A 22,010-nucleotide genomic window follows, 5' to 3' on the forward strand; every position below is an offset into this window, starting at 1 on the left:
ACAACATCTAAAAAGAATAGCTTTTTATTTTATTTTTTTATTTTTTTTACTTCAAATCAGTTATGTAGTGTAAAATGCAAATATCATGTCTGGTCAGGCCAGGGTTAAGTTTGAATTCATGACCTGTTAAGTTTGGGTTCATGACCGTCAGGTCAATTGTCTGTTTGGAATGATGTAACAGCATCTAGTTTCAACTGATTTTAAGTTATGTGACAGCTTAGGAAAAAAAAAAAAAGAAAAAAAAAAAAAAAGTTATGTGACAGCTATGTGATGTCAGAAGCTTTGTGATGTCAATCTTTAATCCTTTACTTAGTCACAACCAATCAGACCGATTCACTGTCTGTAGAGCTGTCTGAGAAGTGTATGTGTTTGTCGGATTATTAACTCTGTTCTTCGGTGCACCGCCACAGCCCAAGTTAGCTTTGCGTCTCAGATGTTAAATGAATAAAGAGTTAAAACATTATTTGTGTCTGTGTCTTTTGGGATCCAACCCCAGAACATAACAGCAAACAACTGCATTTGGGTAGCTGCATATGCTACGACTGGCGCCAACATGACCGTTCACATCCGGTAGTCAGTTCAGTTCATCACCGGTCTTACATTTTTTATTCCAAAAAAATACATCAAACTTCTAACAGTTTGATGTTTTATGTTTTGATGTTTGATAAATTATGCTAACAAGGTGCACTCGGATGAGTGAGCTGGGGTGTTTCTTCAGGTTTCTGACAACCTCCCAGTACAGAATCAGGTCTTATCCGAGTTCTAAATGACATCAGGTTGAATACTGACTCGAGAAGGGTGTCAGTTCTAGTCTTATTAGATCTTAGTGCAGCGCCTGATATACTACATGGACGCCTGCATCCTTACGGTTTGGTACCCATGACTTCCCCTATACTTAGATTTGTTTTAACTTAAAGAGATATTTTACTTATTTAGCCATTTTCGGCAGTCAAACATTTTTTTTTTCATTATTTTTCATGTACAATTAGTACCTTTAAAAACACATTTTGCAACTTGCTGTCGCCTGAAAATGACATCACAAGGGCTCAGGTAACCAATCACAGCTTAGCTTGTAATGTTACATGACCAAACCTAAAAAAACAGGTGAGCTGTGATTGGTTACGTGAGCCCTTGTGATGTCATTTTCAGTCGACAGCAAGTTGCAAAATGTGTTTTTAAAGGTACTATTTGTACGTGAAAAATAATGAAAGTATCGAATTAATTATAGACAAAATATAAACTTTTTATTGCTATAATGGGCTAAAGAAGTGAAGTATCTCTTTAATTTTTTTCAGTCATTTTTTTACTATTTTCTTTTTGTGAGAAACCAACTCCTGCATTTCATACTGTATATATAACTAATTTTAGCATCCAGCTATGATAGACGTTAAAACAATTTATTGGTGATTACCAATGCTGTTGATTTGTTCCATTCCTGCCCCGGCTCGCTAGATCGCCATCTCCCTTCATCTATCACCCTATGATCTGATGCATCAGTCCACAGCAGAAGAATAGACCCTTTATAGTGACCTCTCCTCCCATCCCTGTGTGTTTGCAACAAGAATATGTTTCATTGTCCGAAAAGTGGGACAAATAGGGATTAGGACATGACTCCTTGCCTCACCCCATCCATCTCAAGCCACAGTGGACATGTGACAAACGTTCTTGCAAACTGCAACATCCTTCAGTGTATTACACTGAAGAATCTGAATTTCTAAAACCGAAATAGGGAATCAACATGTACAGATATTTCCCTATAATATAGTGACGCCCTTTTTTGTAGTACTGCACTGTTGTGGTTATTTGGTTGTTAACTTGCTTGACTTGTGTGCTGCAGTGTGGCTTCAGTGCCCACCTAGTGTCACCAAGTTACAGTGAATGGTTGTCTGGAAAAGTAGCCTCTGATTGACTGGTGACCAATCCAGAGTGTTGCTCACCCTCCGCCGAAGTCAGCTCGAATAAGCTCCAGCATTCCAAGCAATTATAAAATAAAAAATCATGGATGGATTCAAACTAAAGCTTGGTAAATTATGGTTTTGAATGGCCATTTAGCCGTGGTATTTACATGGTTTAAATTTTAAACTACTACGCGTATTCATATTGTATTTTATATATTACTTCAATTACTTCAAATATTGATTTAATTTTGCAATGTATTATATTACATTAGGGCTGCAACTAAAAGCAATTTTAATTTCAATCCCTTTATTCAAAAACAGGACAAATCGACATGCAGTCTGCTTTCATGCAGAACTACAGAACGGACAGTATTTATTATTTATTAACTCATCAACTCCCAGCCATTTTCACAGAAGCAATCCCGTTCGCTCCCGGCTGTTTTACTGGATTTTGACTGATTTTGCAAGGCCCACAGAATATTGTGTTCAATTGCTATAAAAGGACGGGACCTATCAAAAGAAAGATTAAAGTCTCTTATTTCATCAGGAAAAAAAAGTATGTTTCTATCTGTTTCCGTTTTGCAGCAATTAGCATTTGAAGAGAGCTAAGTTTCATCAGTTTTCACAAATCTATTTAAAATTGTATTTAGCTTTTTTTCTAGATGGCCCTGGTTGATCTCCTTTGCTCTGCTGCCACCTGCTGGCCGTTTGTGTAATAACTACAATTTCTGCAACCGTTCTTTGCAGTTGAGAGGCTGCATCAAAGCCTTCTGTATCCTCTAGCATGAAAAAACAAACAAAAAAAACATATAAATACGTCTTTGGGACACTACAAATATTAAAAAAAACGTATTTACACAATATTCGGAACAAATGAGTTAAAGCTGAAATTTCCAACATTTTGGACAGTTTTTAATGACCATAAAAGGTATGTAAACTAAGTTTAATCATTATTCACAAATCTGTATCGAATTGTGGGGAAACAGCTTGTTTTCAACATGGCCCTGTTTGATCTCTTATACTCTGCTGCCACATGCTACTACCATACTGCCATTTTTTTTTACCTGTTCACTGCAGTTGAAAGGCTACATCAAAGCCTTATCTATGCTCTAGCATAAAAATATATATATATACATAAATACATCTTTGGGACACTTAATACATTTAAAATAGATCCATACAAAATGTAGCGCACAATTCCTTTTATATTTCTTGCCGACTTCACTGAAAAGGCTAATGAGTCAAAACATACTGCAATATATATTACTAACGCAGTTGATGTGAGAACTAGAAATGATTTCTCGTTGTGACTGAAATGTGTTGCTCTGTAAAAAGCAGCAGTATTGTGAAAAGTGAAAGGTAAACGCAACCTCGGCAGTCTATAAATAAGCACTGAGCAAGGTGGAAGGTTCACATGAACTGTTCTGAATCTGTACAGTATTTTGGGGGTCAATTGTTTTTCATGCGTGACGATGTACAGTCACACAATGCAATTCTGTTGTGCGCCTTTGATAAGCCAGACACGTAGATTTCTCTTGACTAATTCCTCCCCAACAGTAGTGTCTTGAATGAGTTCCACGTCGACAGAATTTACCAATTCTGATGGTTGGGATTTTTCTGCAATGTAACTGACTGAAAGCCATCCAACATTTACACGTTTCAGAATAAAATTATGACTTTGCTTTGCATTAACAACATGGCTACGAATTAAGTGGAGCTGATTTACCAAAGCAGTCAGTGTTGCTCTTTTAGTGATTAGGTTGTAATATTTAGTGACTTTTCTGACCCCTCTTGCTACAATATTTACAATATAAACTTGTTAGCATGTTCTTTATGCTAGAGTTATATGAATAACTTGTAGTGATGGGAACATAATTCACCCACGTAACGTTGGGATGAAGGGAGAGTTCCGGGTGGGAAGGTTTTGTTATGTGGAAAAGGGGAGTTAGCCTGTTAGCTTCTAGCTGAGTGGGGAGTTGCTGTTAAGACCTCAGAAGCTGATGTCAATAAAACGCCAGCCTTTGGCTCCGTGCTTCAACACTCCGCCTCCGACTCCCGTCACTGCTCGCTACAAACTCTTAATATGTTACGTTGTTACTGACATTACCAGGCGTGTCAGTCATGTAACGTTAGTATACCGTACACTAATTCAGCCTGTTGTTCTCTCTTTTATTTTTATTTTAAATTGCCTTTCAAGATGACATGTATGTTTTTGGTGTTGGATTTTACCAAATAAATTTCCCCCAAAAATGCGACTTATACTCCAGTGCGACTTATATATGGGTTTTCCTTCTTAATTATGCATTTTTTGGCTGGTTCGATTTATAATCCGAAGCGACGTATAATCAGAAAAATACGGTATATGTGTCCATGTCAATGAGTGTAAATCTGACACATTTCAAGTGTTACTTTTTTCACATAGTGTTGAAAGTACTCTACACCAGTGCCAGTGTTAAACATTCAATTTTGCCAAACTACACTTAACTCTGCTGTTAAACACTTATAAGTGTTTTATAAGTGTAAAGTGTACACTTTACTCTGGTCAATAGTACTTCATTTATATAGCGTTTTTCAACAACAACAAAACAGCAACAAAACAACTGGATGTATCACTATTGAAATGTCGACAACCCACTGGAAATTTTTAAGTTTGTCCTTCACCAGAAATGAGGGTGTAGTCAATTTAAAACTCAACGTAGTGCTACCCAGGTTACACCCAATAGCCACTCCAACACTCATGTAAATTTACTCTGGCAGTGTAACTTTTTATCCTAACAGTGTTAGCATATTTAATAGAACACTGGAAAATTTAACACTGACTGATTTGCCGTGTAGTATTCCTCACTAATATACAATATTCCTCATATTTGTCCTGATCAACTGGGACAAACTTATATTTTAATACATTCTCCTTTAAAGAGTCAAAAAGATGACCAATCACACAAGGTTAGGATTTCAGCAGGCAACAATCTGATCATCTTGCACCATCTCTCTCCCGGGGGCACGAACCAAGGTCAAATCTCGATTGTTATTCATGGCAAGCGCGGTGAGCGGGCACAATGAATGATGATCACGCGTGTCCAACAGTTCACCAGCATTTGCAGGGCAGTGGCCACTGTCTTTATCACAGCTGAAAAGCAGTGTGTGCATATTAATGGTTCCATTTGTCAACATAACAGTTGGTAGATTTTCTGTCTGATAGCCTACCAGCGTGCCAGGACACGATGGAGCTAAAAATCACAAGATTATAGAAAAGATAAAATGAAGAAAGTCACTTTTCATCAGTGTTAGACAAAAACGTGATATACAAGGCTTTGAGGATTCAAAAGAATTCAATCCATTTGAAGTAGTTTTCTCAAAGGAAGAGGTTCAAAATAGAAAGGCTTAAAAAGTATGTGCCCAGACAACGGATACGTTTATAGAAAAGGGGAAGCCTTAAGAGACATGGACAAGCCAGTGAACCAATTCAGCAGCTTGCAAGGCCATTTACATTTAGATTGTCAAGTTTTCCACCACAAGACCTTAACAATTACTGTACTTTTGATGCAAGCAAGTACATATCTGAAAACCATGCAGTAATAACATTTTTTTTCAGGGTTGCAGGGATGGATAACACACACATATTCTAGAGACGGTTATTTTCAAAGCGTGCACGCACGCACACGCACACAAAGATTCATAGAGCCTTCATGTTTAACATTGGAGTGACGTGTTTGGTTCACTTCCGCATGAGCTGTAGTACACGCTCTGCTGGCAGGGGGCGCTCTTGCTCAACACTGACAGAGCGCTCAGAAGACGTCGCCTGCAGAGGCACATTTTGACCAAGTGGTAAATTGGTTTAAATTGCTTTCTGCGTGATTCTGGCAGACAACTCCTGTTCCCCCCCCCCCCCCCCCCCAAAGTTCTCTCACATCATGAAAATTAAATGTTACATTATCAAGATATCACTGAATGAGTTAATTGTTTATTTACGTATGATAATTTCAGAAAAATGTCCCTGAATTCAGGAACAATGCTTGCATTTGACCCAAATGTTAACGTATATGGAGGACCAAAATGCCAAAATTCGAAATAAATGACTAAATCAATAAATAAATGTCTAAAAGTGAATATAAATATGAATATAAAAAAATATAATTCCAAAATCATATCTAAAAAAATAAATATAAATGGAAATAAATCCGTTTTTATTTTCACTTTGTCATTTATTTATGTATTTAGACATTTATTTATTTATTTAGGCATTTATTTAATTATTTCGTCATTTATTTATCTATTTATTTAGTCACTATTTATCTATTTATTTAGTCATTTATTAATTTATTTCATCAATTATTTATTTAGTCATTTAGTTCGTCATTTATTTATGTTTAATTTTGGCAGTTTTGGGCCGTACAACCAAGTGGAAATGTTATTCAAATGAGGGGCGGTCCTAAGCGTGTCTTGGGTTGGACTCCGCCGTTGTAAACTGCCTGCCATTGGTCGAGTGAGCAGCTCGGCGAACAAGGAAATCTGGCCGGCTTGCAATAGAGCGCTCCAGCAATGGGCGATGATTGTCCATTGTCCATTGTCTGCTCTCACTTGTTGTCTAACAACTCAAGTCGCAAGTTGAGGTGACAGTGGACACGATCGTCGTCCATTGTTGGAACGCTCCTTTGCAAGCCGGCGAGACTTCCTTGTTCGCCGAGCTGCTCACTCGGCCAATGACAGGCAGTTTGCAACGGTGGAGTCCAAAACAAGACACGCTTAGGACCACCCCCTCATTTGAATAGCATTTCGACTTGGCTGTACGGCCCAAAACTGCCAAAATTCTAAATAAATAAATAAATAAATAAATAAATAAATAAATAAATGTCTAAATAAATAAATAAATGATAATAAGTTAAAATAAAAACAGATTCATTTCCATCCATCCATCCATCCATCCATTTTCTTGACCGCTTATTCCTCACAAGGGTCGCGGGGGGTGCTGGCGCCTATCTCAGCTGGCTCTGGGCAGTAGGCGGGGGTCACCCTGGACTGGTTGCCAGCCAGATTCATTTCCATTTATATTAATTTTTTTAGATATAATTTTGGAATTATATTTCTTTTATATTCATTTTTATTTTCACTTTTAGTCATTTATTTATTTATTTATTTAATCATTTATTTATTTCGAATTTTGGCAGTTTTGGTCCTCCATAAATGTATCACATCTGAGCTATAGATATTTTTTAATAAAAATGTTCACTCACAGGATGCCAACTGTGAAAATTACCACCAAAAACAAAAACACAAAAACAAAAAACAAAAAAACTTTTCCAACTTAAAATCTAATTAATATTGGAACAATAGAAATATTACCCATTTAACACTAGCACTACTAAAACAACTAGATCTCCCACTGCAGTCATTTTGACGGCTTGCACTCTCGCCTATTAATAATAATAGTAATCACCTAATATGGGTATTACTCGCTGTTTTGAGTAGCTAATAAAGCCCCTCTCTTGCTTTTCTGTGGAAAACAGGCGTATTAATTTCGATTATCAGGCTTGTACGTCATGACTCCATTACATCTAGGAGTGCATTTTTTACTATAAGTTTTTACTCAACCTTCAGCTGCGTCGGTACATGGCTCCTTTTATCGGGGGTGGGCTGGTGTTGTTTGGACTTGTCTGAAACTGCTGAGCGATCCAGCGACCACTCATCGTAATTCATTAGACTCTGTCAGATACTCAGAATGTAGCTGCGTAAAGTCTTCCCTCTCGTTTAGTTTTTTATTCAACATCGTGATCTAGCTTGTACCCAAAACCAAATGCCTCCGCGTTGAATGGTAGTTGCTACGGAAGCCCAGCGGCACCAACTATAGAAGCCCAGCGGCGCAACCCCGTGAGTCCTAGCAACGCGAAAGTTGTACATTGAAATGAGCAGTCAAACTGACGGGTGTGGAGATAAAGTAGTAATTACTCGTAAATATTTTTCTTTTTATAATATAATAAAATGGCAGTGCAGTGATGATATATATATACAGAGAGAGGAAAAGTCAAAAGACCTGGAACATTATTGATCTATATAAACAGAGTAACAATAAATCCAGTTTTGAGAACAGTCAAAATGACGGCTCTGGGAGATCTCGTAAAGAAGTAGCTAGTAGAAGTAGAAGTAGCGTGATGCTAGCAAACATGCTAATAAATAAATGAAAACTAATAAACTAACAAACGTGGTTTTCTTTTATTTGTAAACATTTTAACTAAAGGAGCTTTGGCAGCCTAACAGTTTAGAGAAAAACTTTGCTCGTCCTCTACTTCCTCCTCCTCCTCCACACAAAAAAAGTGATAACGCGAACATATCTATCCACTACCCAGGCTGATATCCATCACTCTTACAGCCTGCTTCTAATAACTACATGTTAAAGTCACAGCAAAACACACATTGACGGTTTTGCTCATGAGCACCATGCTTTACTGTGGTGATGGTGTTCTTGGGATGATGACATGAGTGTGAACCAGGCAAAATGTTCCTTGATGGCCAAAAAGTCCAATTTTCATCTGATTTGACCAAGGCCTCCAGTGTTGCATTTGATCTCTCTGTTGCCTCTCGAGCACGTTTTGCAAGCACACTCTCTTGGCAGGTTTGTTACGGTGCCATAACTTTTCCATTTGATTATGATGGGTTCAATGGTGCTCCTGGGGATCACTGAAGGATTTGTTTTGTTAACCCGATCCTGACTTGCACTTAATATCTTTGTCTCTAACTTATTTGAAACGTTCATTGGTCTTTACCATGGCTGTGTTTGGTTAGTGTGCCTTGTGGCCTTTCAGTAAAGGTTTGTATTTATTGAGAGCTCATGTAACACTTAGTGAAATGGAGTTTACCTCAGCATGAATACATAATGTACTTGCCAATTTTCAGTTTTTGAGGAAAAAAAAATCTATACAGCACCTATTTCTCATGTCACTTCAAAATTTGGACTATTTTGTAGGGATCCAATAATTCAGATTTAAAAGTAATCAGCTAAAAAGTTTGCTATGCAACCCAATAGCTACACAAAGAATAAATAAATAAATAATACAAAAATAATAATAATCCAAGATAGTGAATACTTTTGCACTGCATTACAGAGATGAGGTAAAAGACAAATACAGACAGGAGGTGTACTTTGTTATCGTTACGCTATTTCAGTGCTATTTCAAACTGTAACCACTCCACTGAGGCATAGACCAGTTCAGATCTCTTTCTTGTTGAGTATCAAACAAAACTAAATCATTGTAACGGCATGAAGCCGCAACTGCTCTGATTGAGATGGGTCAATAAATACTTTCACGTGAGTGCACACACTTACAAACATAGGCTCGCAAACACCTCCCACTGGTCTCAAGCTCTGCTGACCACATGCTTTGAAGTGTTTAACCCTGTCCGTGCCATGCTGGACACTCCTCGTATTCTGTGCTACAGTCCCTCAAGTGAGTGCTATCGATCCCTCCCAGCATGAGGAATGAAACGGCTTATCCATTAAGGTTGAGTCGGTCTGTCGCCTCTTGCTACTTACAGCAGATGGAGAGCAACAGACAGATGAAGAACGAGGGAGATGAAAGTAACGAGACCGAAAAAGAGAAGGAGAAATGTCAAGGGCCGAGAGACGTAATGGTAAGAAGAGAAAAAGTACAGAAGAAAAATGTGCCAGAGGATTCTGTGTAAGATAGATTGTTAAGTTTTGGCAGCTTAAGGATGCATTCGGATGAATGGATGTAAAGTATGACGTATTTATTGTGGAGATCAACAAAGCATGTCTGCTCTCACAGCAGTCAGGCACAAAGTGAAAGGAAGATGAAAGAACAAAGGAAGATAAAAGTGTTTGAGCGCCTCACAGAGGCACAAGCGCAACTTTACACATCAACTGACACTGAGCACATAATCTCTCAACTCCCCCACTTGTATTCAGGTTGTTGTAATGTAAAGAAAAACAGTAAAAAGACAACAGAATTAATGTGGATCTCTGTCTTACATTTCAAACTCCAAAAAATAATGCCTTCAAACTTTCCAAGTTTCGACTTGGTTACCGGCTTTGTCATAATATCAGCAATCATGTTATCAGTGGAACAATACTTCAAAGTTACTCTCCCATCATTCACAGTAGACCTGATAAAATGGTATTTTAAGTCCACGTGTTTACATCTCTGTCTGTAGACTGGATTCTTGGCAAGAGCGATTGTCCCCTGATTGTCCTCATTCATGTCAAAACGTTGTAGTACCTTGTTTCTGCCATTTTCATTTCTCTTAATAGAGTATACCAATTTACCCCCCACTGTTTTCTTGCCTTTTGGTAGGGTTGTCAAAGTAAATTTTTTGTTTTCATTTAATGAGTGGATCTCATCATCTATAGCTTTTACCCATTCTTTAGAGTTAGCTGATCTCATAGCTGCATCAAAATTTTCCGGTAGACCACTGTAAAGTTCTGGGTGGGAACTTCCACTGGTTCTTGTATCTTAATGCTCACGATATTATACGAACAGTAATAACCAGACGGCTGCATTTTCTCAGTTGAACTGTTTACTGGATGCCAGAAAGATCGAGTACACAGCTGCGGAGCCCTCTTCTATTAGTATGCGGAAGAGGAACTGATCTATTCAAAATCGTCCCTGCACTTATACTGTCTAGGCCGCCCGCCCACACACAAACGGCTCAACCTCCCCATGTGTGGCCTGATGGCTTTAACTGGTTTTTACTGGATACGCATGTCAGAATGCAGAGAGATAGAAAGGCGCCAAGCAAGGACAAATAGCTGGGCGCCAAGCAAGGACTAATAACAGCGACATAACGTCCGAGCTCAAGAGCACTAATCTAACACCACAAACAGCTCTGTAGCAGTAGTCAACTGTGGTATGAACACCAGTGCAATCCTCATCTTCTATTATGTAGTCTTTAAGTGTCTAGGTTTCACTCTGTCCCTAGTTGGTTATCTTGTACTTTCAGGTTAATTTCCCACTGCACCTTTATTCTCATTGTGTGCGCATCTCTCTGAGCTTGTTTCTGGAGTGTCTTCTCTCCTACTATAGACCTCCTGCTCAGTTTCCCTAGTCCTAGGTACAGGTAGTCTACCTCGTCATTATCAGTGTATTGATTTGTCTCATCTGTTTGTGTCTGTTTTTCCACAGCTTCTTTGCTTGCAAATTTAACTAGCCTGTGTCCCAACATTTTGGTCTCCCAAAGCTCATACTTGCTCTCATCTCCGTCGAACGTCAGTCGAGGCAACCTGCTTGTCCCTCGTGGATCCATGATGCTAGTTAGCTCTTCTTGCTAATTAGCCGTCCGTTAGCACGCTGTTCATCACGACTTTCTACACGGTGGATACTGACCAACTTTCCTTCCGAATGTCTCCTGGGCCCATAACATGTTAAGTTTTGGCAGCTTAACGATGCATTCGGATGAATGGATGACGGCAAGATGAGGTTTCTTTAGCCGAGTATGACGTATTTATTGTGGAGATCAACAAAACATGTCTGCTCTCAACAGTAGTCAGGCACAAAGTGAAAGGAAGATGAAGGAACAAAGGAAGATAAAAGAAAAGTGTTCGAGCGCCTCACTGAGGCACATGCTCAACATTACACATCAACTGACACTGAGGACATAATCTCTCAACATAGAGACAGCATTTACACCAAAATGTCTCTGTCATTCACATGCAATTGCAGTAATATTTAGTTTTCTGCTGGAGTCGACAACAATTCAAGAAATTGAGATGTTTGGCCACAGTTGTGTAGTTACCAGCATGTTCCCACACTGTTGTGTTTCTGTTTCGCTTCATTAACTGAAAATCTCAAGAATTTGATGCCACTCAACTGTTTTATAATTAACACACGCTGGCACATTTTTTCCCCCTGACTTGTCAACATGAGGCCTAATTAAATAAGGAAATGTAGTGGCATACAGTCAAGTAATACCAGCATCAGATAGCAGCGTGTGAGGTTCTTAAATAAACCAAGGCCATGTTTCATCATGTGTGAATTGTTTCAAAGTGGAGAAAGTAAACATATGTGCCCTTATGTGTATGTCCACAATAGTTAGTTTGAACAAGAGCTGCTTTGATAAAAAGTTTGTTTGTAAGCACAGTTAAGTATGTTTTTTTCACCACATCTGTTGGAGGCTGTCACTGCCAAATTCTGTGTCCCTTCACTCGGAGAAGGTAAAAGCCTACATTTATGACCACATTTAAGTTTTAGTTTACTAACAGTCTTTTCTCTTCATTTCAAAGCTCAACTCACTTTGCACATAGTGCTTTGTGCAAAGTTGACGCAAGATGGTGGCAAATCACTACATGAAGCTCTTCAACTCACATCAACAGAAGTCATTGACACCAATATGCCACAAGATGGTACAGAAGTAATAATTTTTATATGAGACAATGTTGAGGCCTGAGCACAAAAATAGCAAATTGAGTTTTGCAGTGATTAATAGAGGATCGAATAAGAGAAATTTTGTTTATTTGTTTGTATTGAACATATAAACACATAACAAAACATTTTGGAATAGAAGGTAAAACTAAAACATTTAAACAAAGAGAAACCTTATAAATGGACATCATTAGGCACAGTTAGATGCTCAAAAGGGAGTAGGAAGAAGTAAAAAAAAAAAAAAAAACACAAAAAAAACATATAATCCGATTCCTAACCCTTCTACTTTGTAAATCTGGACTTGCTTCATGTTAATAACATAATAAGTTTGTTAAATACTGTATTATATTGCAATAAAATAAAATAAAACAATATTAACCGTTACCTGCACATTCTGTTGTTTCATGTAAACTTACGAGTCCAACTGAACATGTACAAAAGCTAAATGTCGCTTAAAGGTGCACGATGCAAGATTAGACTCTAATTTGAGTGTTAAAATAACCATATTTTTCACCCGCACATGTTTTAAGAATTGTATAATGGGCAGGAGGCACGACTGTGGCACAATGACTGTTGCCCCTATTTTTCTGTAAAAGGAAAAAATGTTGCTGCGTTCGGGCCGGAAACTTTAGCTTTTGCTCTGAGCATGACGTCATGTGCGTGCACGCTATTGTCCCTGTTAGCTCTCGCGATTGTTCACTCAACTTCACGGACAGGACAGCTAATTCAAGATGGATTTGAAGAGACATGCACCCGATACGTCTCAATCCTTTGTGGAGACTCCACGGAAGACAAAGAGAAGTAAAAAACTTTCAGACCAGCTTCACGGGAGGACGCGGATAAATATAGGAGCAGCGTTCGTCAGGTGTAGAGAGCTAAGAGCTGTCCTGGGGATGAAACGGGACCCAGCTTGCTGACTTTTTGCTAAAAAGGTAAGACTTCGTAACCAAAATACGATAGGGTCTATTTATGATTAGCAGTGCAGAATAAAACTACCACACGGTCGCTTACTAATGTCTCCTAACTTGGGCATATATGATATTAGCAACGCACTGCTATCCTCAATGTCATCGGATTCACGGGATTGCACTATTTACGTTTGGAAGGTTGTAATTACGTAAGCTTTTGTCACTCAAAATGACTTTCACATACAAAGTAACTTGAAGATTAATACGTTTCTTACCTCTGTAGACATTATTAAGCCTATGAAAAAGGCGTTGTGCTCCGTGTTTACATTTGTTCGATTAAGTTGGAGGTTTGCTCGTGCCCGAAAAGTCGCGCATGCTCCTGGCCGTGTGCACGTCGCTGGGGTCCATTTCACGTTTCGCCAGAGAGGTCGCAAATGTGCAAAAACTCTGAATCCTGCTCCGTGCCCCTTTAATGACACAAAAATGCTATGAATTGTCACCAAAAATTCACATGAACCACTCTACTCATGTCCAGTTGAAGCTTGAAAATATCAAAATAATTGTCACAGTATTTTGGGTTTTATGGGCATTATGCTTTTTTCTCACCATAAGCACAACTGTATAGACAACTGCATTTTGTATTTTTGTATTTCCATTTAGAATTTCAGTTGATTATTCATTATTCTCTGTGTTGTGTGTTTTCTTGAGCGGTGTTTCACATTACACTGCAATACATAAAAAATATATACAAACATCCATCCACCTATTTTCTTGACCCCTTACTCCTCACAAGGGACGCAGGGGGTGCTGGAGCCTATCTCAGCTGGCTTTGGGCAGTAGGCGGGGTACACCCTGGACTGGTTGCCAGCCAGTCGCAGGGCACACAGAGACGAACAACCATCCACACTCACAAGCACACCTAGGGACAATTCAGAGCGCCCAATTAACGGGCCAAGCATGTCTTTGGAATGTGGGAGGAGACCGGAGTATCCGGAGAAGACCCACGCAGGAACGGGGAGAACATGCAAACTCCACGCAGGAAGGCCACAGCCTGGTTCGAGTCCTCAGTACTGGGAGGCGGACGTGCTAACCAGCCTACCACCGTGCCGCCCATATATACAAACATGATTTACAAAATACATGACACACAGATGTCCTTATATGATTAAAATTCAGCAAAAAGACACCACACCAAGGTACAGTATATGATGGATTAATATTGCTCAGTTGTTAGCCATCCTTTTTACGTTTTAAAACATTTATTTTCTCACAGGACTTGGTACACGCGCTAGCAGAAACTGTTATTAAAATACGCATGCACACACGCACACTTTACAACAATGAATTTGAATCGCGCACATTCCCAGATGACTCATAATAAATTTAGTAGATGCATTAAAGGTAGATATTGAAAGTGACACATTCACTATAGCCTTGCCTGAGGTCAAGTCCACTGGCTCATAACTCATGAAAAACTAGTAGTAAATAATCTAATCAAATCACCTGTGTATTTCTACCCATCAAACTAATGGCATCTCTGTGCAATACACAGAAAGACAAAGAGGTTCTATCGTTGTCAGAGCGGCAGCGGACATGGTCATCATGTTAAGAGCTTCCTGAGGCTGACATCTCCACAAGTGCAAAATACTACTTTGAATTCACAGCCACTCCGCAGGGGAAACATGAAGAGCGGTGTGTTCAGCGAGTCTCTGAATGCCTCACATTAGTGTGTGAGGGCTGCTGGACGTTTTTCACTCATACAACATTAAACGAATGTTAATAGCGGACATATATGCTCTTCTAGCTTCAAATATGTAGATGAGAAGCAAAAAAAAAAAAAAAAAAGTCCCACATGTGTTGAAAGTGGACAATATTTGAAAATATTCATATCATTTATGTCTCTTGAGTGCTGACATAAACACAACCCCAAAGTTTCCAGATGTGGATTACCACAAAATAATCCCGTAAAATCAATTTACAAGAACTACTAATGATCCTTTCAGTGATCTTCAAATGTCCTTAAAACAGATACTAAAAGCCTAGATAATCAATTTCATTTGAATAAGAATCACCTGTCTTGAATTAACAAATGTGCGTTTGTCAGATAAATGACATTATGAGGCGAGCGTATGCACGCATTATTGATGCTCCAAATATGAGGCTTCATCTTGCACAACTCCTGATATGATAAACGCAATTTCCTTGCACGAGCATAAACACAGGACACTTCAGGAATTTTATTTAGAGAGGGGCAGTCTTTATATTATTGCTGTATCGCTATTCTTTTGTTGATTCAAACTGCATTCACTGAATATGTTTTTTATTTATTTATTTTTTTTATTTTTTATTTTTTGTAAAAGTACAGAAGTCTGTGAAAGCACAAAGTATTTTTTGGTTAAAACAAGTCTTATTTATTTCTAAAGGCACTTTATGTTTAATATTTTCCAGAAAATGTGGAATTCATTCCACCAGAGTAAACTTTATTTTATTGTAATAGAGAAATCTATTTTTGAAAAGTACTGCCTTTGAAACAATTGTTTCTGCACCTTCTTGTGAAAAAGAGCAGCTTAGGCAGCTTTGTGTTGTATGGGCATGTTTCCATCGTTCCTGTTGGATCATTTGGTGATTGGAAATAAAAAGCAATGGATATAAATTTGTTTGGCTACTTAATGAAATTAATGAATACTGACAAATGTATACCTTTAAAGTATGAAGTAGCCACAAAGTAAGAAAAAATCCTGAAAGGGAAAAAAAATAAAAAATAAAAAAGATGCATTGAAAATCGTGATAATCGTTCAATAATAGAATTATATCACCCTTAATCGTAATCGAATCGAATCGTGGGGTGCCTTTGATGGCACGCCCCTAATATATATATATATATATATATATATATATATATATATATATATATATATATATATATGTATGAACATTTCATGGACATTGAGGAAGAGGAAGCTGTTGATCAAAGAGAGATTCCTGGCAGTGTTTGTAACCTTGAGAGGTGACATCAATTAAATATAATTGAGTATGAAGCTGCAGCACTCAACAAATGTCCACCGGCCAAAAACAGACATGTCGTGATTACTGTGCATGCTGAGCAATTTTAGCCTGCAGAAAGAAGAAGGCAAGCCAACTGGGTGAATATTTGGATATAACTTCGAAAAGGTGAACTCACCTTGAAATCGCTAAATGTTGAGAGCACACTCACATTAAAGTTAAACAGAATTTACATGAATTCTTAAAATGTTTGTTTTTTTTCGCAATATTTTTACAGCTGGTCTCATACATTTGTTAACATACAGGGAATGACAAGGGAGTAGGAGAGAATATCCATTAAGCTTTTTTGGGGGGCAATCAAAAGGCCAATAAGACACAAGCTGAGGTTTAACAAGAATACTTGGCTGGAGTGCCTGGAGTGCATACAGGAACATTTTCTAAATGAACAGTGTGATACTGGCATTCGAGTTGGGAGAGGAGAGAGTGACCAATTAAAATCAACCCAAAGGGCCTATCTCCTGCTATTAGAAATGTCTTACACTTTCATATCCTTCAACGCTTCTCCTATCATTAAATGAGCTTGTAACAAATTTGTGGAGTAAAGATGACACAGTATTGGACTAAAGGCAAAATTCTGGCAGAATCCATCAGTGGACCTTATCGGTTTGCCAAGAACGCATTTACTGTGAGTAACTCGCACATATGTACAATATGTACAGTATGTATGCATTCATTCATACACACTTGAATCAAAGTAGGAATCCACTTTAATGAAGCCTCATTAAAGGTTTTTAATGATGAGACTTTTGCCAGAAAACATTAGGTAAAGCTCAACAATCTGATGAGAAACAAAAAAATGTAATAAAATTAAAATATGAAAGAAAAATGTATGTTTAACCCAGTATGAGTGTTCTCACCAATATTAAGTACCAATACCTCCAGTTAGTACTTTTGATGTATAACGTTTCATTTAACACGACGGCAATAAATTGTAGGGATGTTAAAAAAAAATTGATTCGGCAATATATCGCGATATTACAGCTCGCAATTCTCGAATCGATTCAATAGGCAGCCGAATCGATTTTTAAACATCCATTTTTGACGGAAAAATATTCAACAAAACCTCTTACTGAGGGTTAGGATTCATGGAAGAATGTGTTATATTAATGCAGTGCTTCTCAATAATTTTTTGTCATGACCCCCCAAAAATGATGTCACCAAAATGGCGGATTTAAATCCTTGCTATGATTAAAATTAATATTACTACAAGTCTCTGCACCTCAACTGCCAGAGATTGCAGGGGAGGACTTTCATTTATTCATTGTCAACGACCCAAGAAGATGACTGAGATTAAGCCAAGCCTCAACATCCCCAAAGACGCGTCACGTCCAGTTGGCATAATGTTCGGTTCAGCTGTGCCACCACATAAACACATCAACCAACATCTGAATCTTACATAATAGCCGTGTATATGTAATGCTTGCATACATGCACAGTATAAAACACTCACTCCACGGGGGGGTTGAGGTCCTCAGCTTTTGTCTCAAAGAAGCGTAGCACCTCTTCACTCTGTGAGATTTGAGGGGGGAGTCGAACGAGCGCCTAAACAGAGAGAGAAGGATTAGAATAAGCAGTGCAGTTTATTCAATTGCGTTCAAGTACATTCCAAGTATCTTAAACAAATACATATCTTTGTTTGGGTCTGAAATTTGGCACATCACACATGAAATTACTGACTAGAATTAAACAAATAATCAAGCTGCACTACACCAGTTGCATTAGCAACACTCATTCTTGTCATTAAAAAAGGTTTTTTAATATTATTGTTCTTCAGATGCCAACGACTGACTTCCTAAAAATAAAATCTGTAAAACAGCAATATGCTTGGCCATGGGGTCCCCAACATTTTTACAAGTGAGAGTTATTGTACTTCTTGGGTACTGAATAAAGGCTTGTTACCGTAATGCATAATATGACCAATTGTTGTGTTGGCTATCTTGTTTTTGACTGGAGGCTGACCCGACCGCAGTCAATAGAAGCAGATACCAGCTTGAACTCTGAAAACAGCTGCTGCCAGTCAGCAGAGTTTCATGTCTGACATTAGCTGGCTCTATAAATGCATCTGACCAATGTGTAGCGTGTCGTTGCTCAATATTTATGAACTCTGTCTGGATTAATAATCAGTATTTAGAAGATATGGACATTTTAAATAAAATTAAAAATTATTCAATTAAATTAAATATACAACTTTCCCCCAATCGATCAGATAGTGGATCCGCATATATTTTGTATTTTCTGTTAATTTTGTGATTGGTCGTCTGTGAATTCTGACATTCCATATGTTTCCCACATATCCATTTATCTGTATTAAAAAAAAAAAAATATATATATATATATATATATATATATATATATATATATATATATATATATATATATATATATAATAATAATAATAATAATAATAATAATAATAATAATAATAATAATAATAATAAATAGATAAATAATGAAAAAAAAAGAAAGAAAAAGAAAACCACCACACAGATCCATGTTGGGCAAAGCCTACGGACAGTTGCCATGATATTCTGATTTTTGGATTACTGTACGTTGCAAGACTATTATTGGAATCCACTGATGAAGCAGCGATTGGTCAATCATTTTAGAGAGCTTAACTTCGATAACTCTGTTGCATCGTTTACAGTTTTGTAACGATTATCGGCCGGTTGTAACTTTTTGCAACCTCAGTTCCAAAGGAATTGAGCTCCTGTGGCCTGAACATGCCACTGTGGGGGGTGGGGAGGACAAGAACATCCCCCACAAACAGACAAATGCTCTGATTGACACGCGCACGCGCACACACACACAAATCAGGACAGTAAAAGCCTTCTTAGAAACTTGACTTTCTTATTTTGCAACAGAACAATGAATTATGAAATGTTATGTTTGCCATTTGTGAAATGTTGACTCCATGAAATGTCATGAAAATGTTCCATTGCAGTGGCAGATTCTCCACTAAACTTTCATGTGTATGCACGTTTTAACAGTGTAAGCTAGGTAACATTTCATTTGAGGTATTCAATTGTACGTGTTGCATTGGTTGAATTCTGACCTTAGAATCTTAACACACATGGGATCCAGATTCAATCTGATTAGTCAACCAAAACCTTCTCTAAGCTGGTAACTTTCCACTGTGGTCTCACCGGCCCCCCTGGTGTGGAGGCCGCCGCCTTCCCAATTTAAAAGCACACTCCCTGCGTGCTGCTCTCTCTCTTCCGCCTCTTCTCCGCTGCTCTTTGGCTCTTCTTCTTCGCTGCTCCTTGGCTCCTTCCTCCATCGGCGCGGCTGCCAGACAAAGGGCTAGCCCAGCTAGCTTAACCTCCAGCACACGGCAACGCACAGAAGCCATCGCGTGTAGCGACAGGCGCAGCGAAACACGCTGCTTTTAGTCCCTGCAAAGGCTCAACGGATGGTGCTTTTCCCAAGCACGCTGAGGCCTTCACCAAGAGGGCCTCTCCCAGCCAGCAGGTTGACCCCGTGACGCTCAGTTGGCCAGCCGGACGACCTGTCTCTCCCTCTCCTGAACTGAACCTTCTCCATTCTATCTTCAAACGGGCTTGGCGAGTCTCCATCCAGGGTCCTGCTTCTCAGACCAACCCCATCTGTAAGTGCAACTTTGCAGGCCTTCGCCCTAGTACAAATTGGTGCAAACTAGGTTGATTGTGGGTCCCATGTTGGTTTGATTTAAGAAATCCATCACCTTGGTTAAGACCGTTTCTCTTTTCTTCTTTTCTTCTCCTTTGATTATTTTTATTATTTTAGTTCTCGTTTCATTTCCTATCATAGTAGTTAGTTTTGCTTCTTTAAATTCTAAGTAGATTATCCCACCTAGGATAGAGAATAAACGTGCACAAAACTCAACCCCTGGTTTACTGTGTGTGTGTTTCAACAATTTATAGTGACCTCTAAGCTGAACAAAGAACTCACAAAATTGTAGTAAGGGCACAACCTTCATTTTAATGACTGATTCAACGAGGTTCTCATCTGTTATCCTGATAAAATTATCAAAAAGAGATGTGGTGCTCCGCAGGCAAGCTCAACTTAATTTAAATATTAAGTTTGAGTCTCCTTCAATTAATGAGCCAATTGATTATTAATTTAATAATTAACAATTATTGATTTAATAATTAATTGGACCGATTTCCCTTACATAATGGTGCCCCTTTGGTGAGGCCAATTTATGTTACATATTTTGTGAAACACACACATGTAACAATCCAAAAACAGCTTAGTGCAGCGTGTTCTTCTGGGAAAATTTCAGCTCGTTTCCATAGCAACCTAACTACAACTTTATGCCAGAGCCAATCCGCTGTATAAAAGCAGTGTATTTGAAGCGCTAAATAACAGTCTAACGACTAGTTATTGAGAAGAGAATGAATTTGTCGACTATGTGAATGTTACACACACAAAAGTGGAAGAGTAACGATCACATTTTTTCTATTGCATGCAAAACTTTTTAGGCCTGGGAATGTTTTTTCTAGCTCGTCACGAATTCTGACTGGGTTAAAAATACATTCCAAACCTCACGTGGCGCAATCAGCTTAGCTACCTGATTACGTTACAAGCCTTTAGGCTGAGGAAATAGTCTAGTGCACGAAATTCTGCATTCAGACCACCATTTGAGTCACAGCACATTTCTCAAGGTGTTAAGTTGACTCCCTTTTGTCGGGTTTAGCGTAAAGCACATGGTGCTAAAACTGCTAGCCTTTTGTGTAAAACACATGTGTTAAGATCCGCCATCTTTGGAGGCGTATCCTTAACTTAACTGGGATTCAGGTAACCACCCCTTGAAACCAGTCGACCAATAAACTAATTTGAGGGGCGGGCCCAACGGCCAGACTTCCAAGTCGCTCCTCATTTGACTGTGGCTCCAAGAGGATCACGTCTCTCCACGTGACCCCCCACTGAGAGCCCAGTCTCTGCCAAATTGTAGCACTGAATAACTAGTTATACAGTTCGCTTAAATTGTTGAAATTAGATTTCCATCTGATTAACACTAAAGTGTACTGTTTGCTTAATACTCATATTGCTACACGGCCAGCTGTCAAACTACAGCTAGTATAGTTGACTCCTGCTTTCTAGCAACCCACGTGTGAAGAGGGACACATCACAGCCCCCTCCCCCCGTGAGCCTACTGTCTGCCTTCTTCAACATCGCATTCAAAGCACTTTATAATTTAAATAATCAAGTTACCGTGATTTGAAACTAATCGAGGGATTTAAATTACTACTGTACCGTCCTAACCTATGATTCTTACTGGATTTAAGACAATTTAACATCACGCGTCTTCGCCACTCTTAAACATTACATTATAATATTTTTCCTACTCCTGTTTCACCAAGTGTTAACATTAAGTTTAGGGTTAATATTTTTGTACGTTTTGCACTTTTTAATCTTCATTAATTCCGTCGTGTTTAATGAATTAACACCGTCTTTCAGGAAGTAGTAGTTTTCTCTTTCCCCTCAAAGCGAGTCCTTACAGGATACTAGTATCGCGATATAAACCCGTGGGAATTAAAACGTTTCCGTGGTTTCCGCTCCTTGATTTATTTAAATTATAATTATTAGTGTCTTCTTGATAATTCGGCGTCAGTGCCGCGCATAACAACACGCGCGATTATCCGTAAGGAGTGAATTTAACGTGTTTGACAGATTGACAGCTGGCGACACACGCACGCGCAACTTCCGGTGACGTGCCACTCATTGACAAAGTTTACGTTAGCGGCGTCTTGCTAACAACTTTGCTTGCCAAGTGCTACGATTTTAAAACT

General features: G+C 38.5%; 1 protein-coding gene across 8 annotated transcripts in view; it reads right to left on the reverse strand.

Moving 5' to 3' along the window:
* sh3pxd2aa (SH3 and PX domains 2Aa) overlaps positions 1-22,010 on the reverse strand; it is a 143,140-nt gene that overhangs the window by 57,439 nt on the left and 63,691 nt on the right. For all 8 annotated transcript variants that reach the window (XM_077524146.1, XM_077524149.1, XM_077524145.1 and 5 more), the window contains one exon: positions 17,690-17,781. In XM_077524146.1, coding sequence (XP_077380272.1) covers positions 17,690-17,781 — 92 coding nt within the window. The remainder of the gene's footprint in view (positions 1-17,689; positions 17,782-22,010) is intronic.

This window comes from Festucalex cinctus, chromosome 6, assembly GCF_051991245.1.
Source record: "Festucalex cinctus isolate MCC-2025b chromosome 6, RoL_Fcin_1.0, whole genome shotgun sequence".
NCBI lineage: Eukaryota > Metazoa > Chordata > Actinopteri > Syngnathiformes > Syngnathidae > Festucalex > Festucalex cinctus.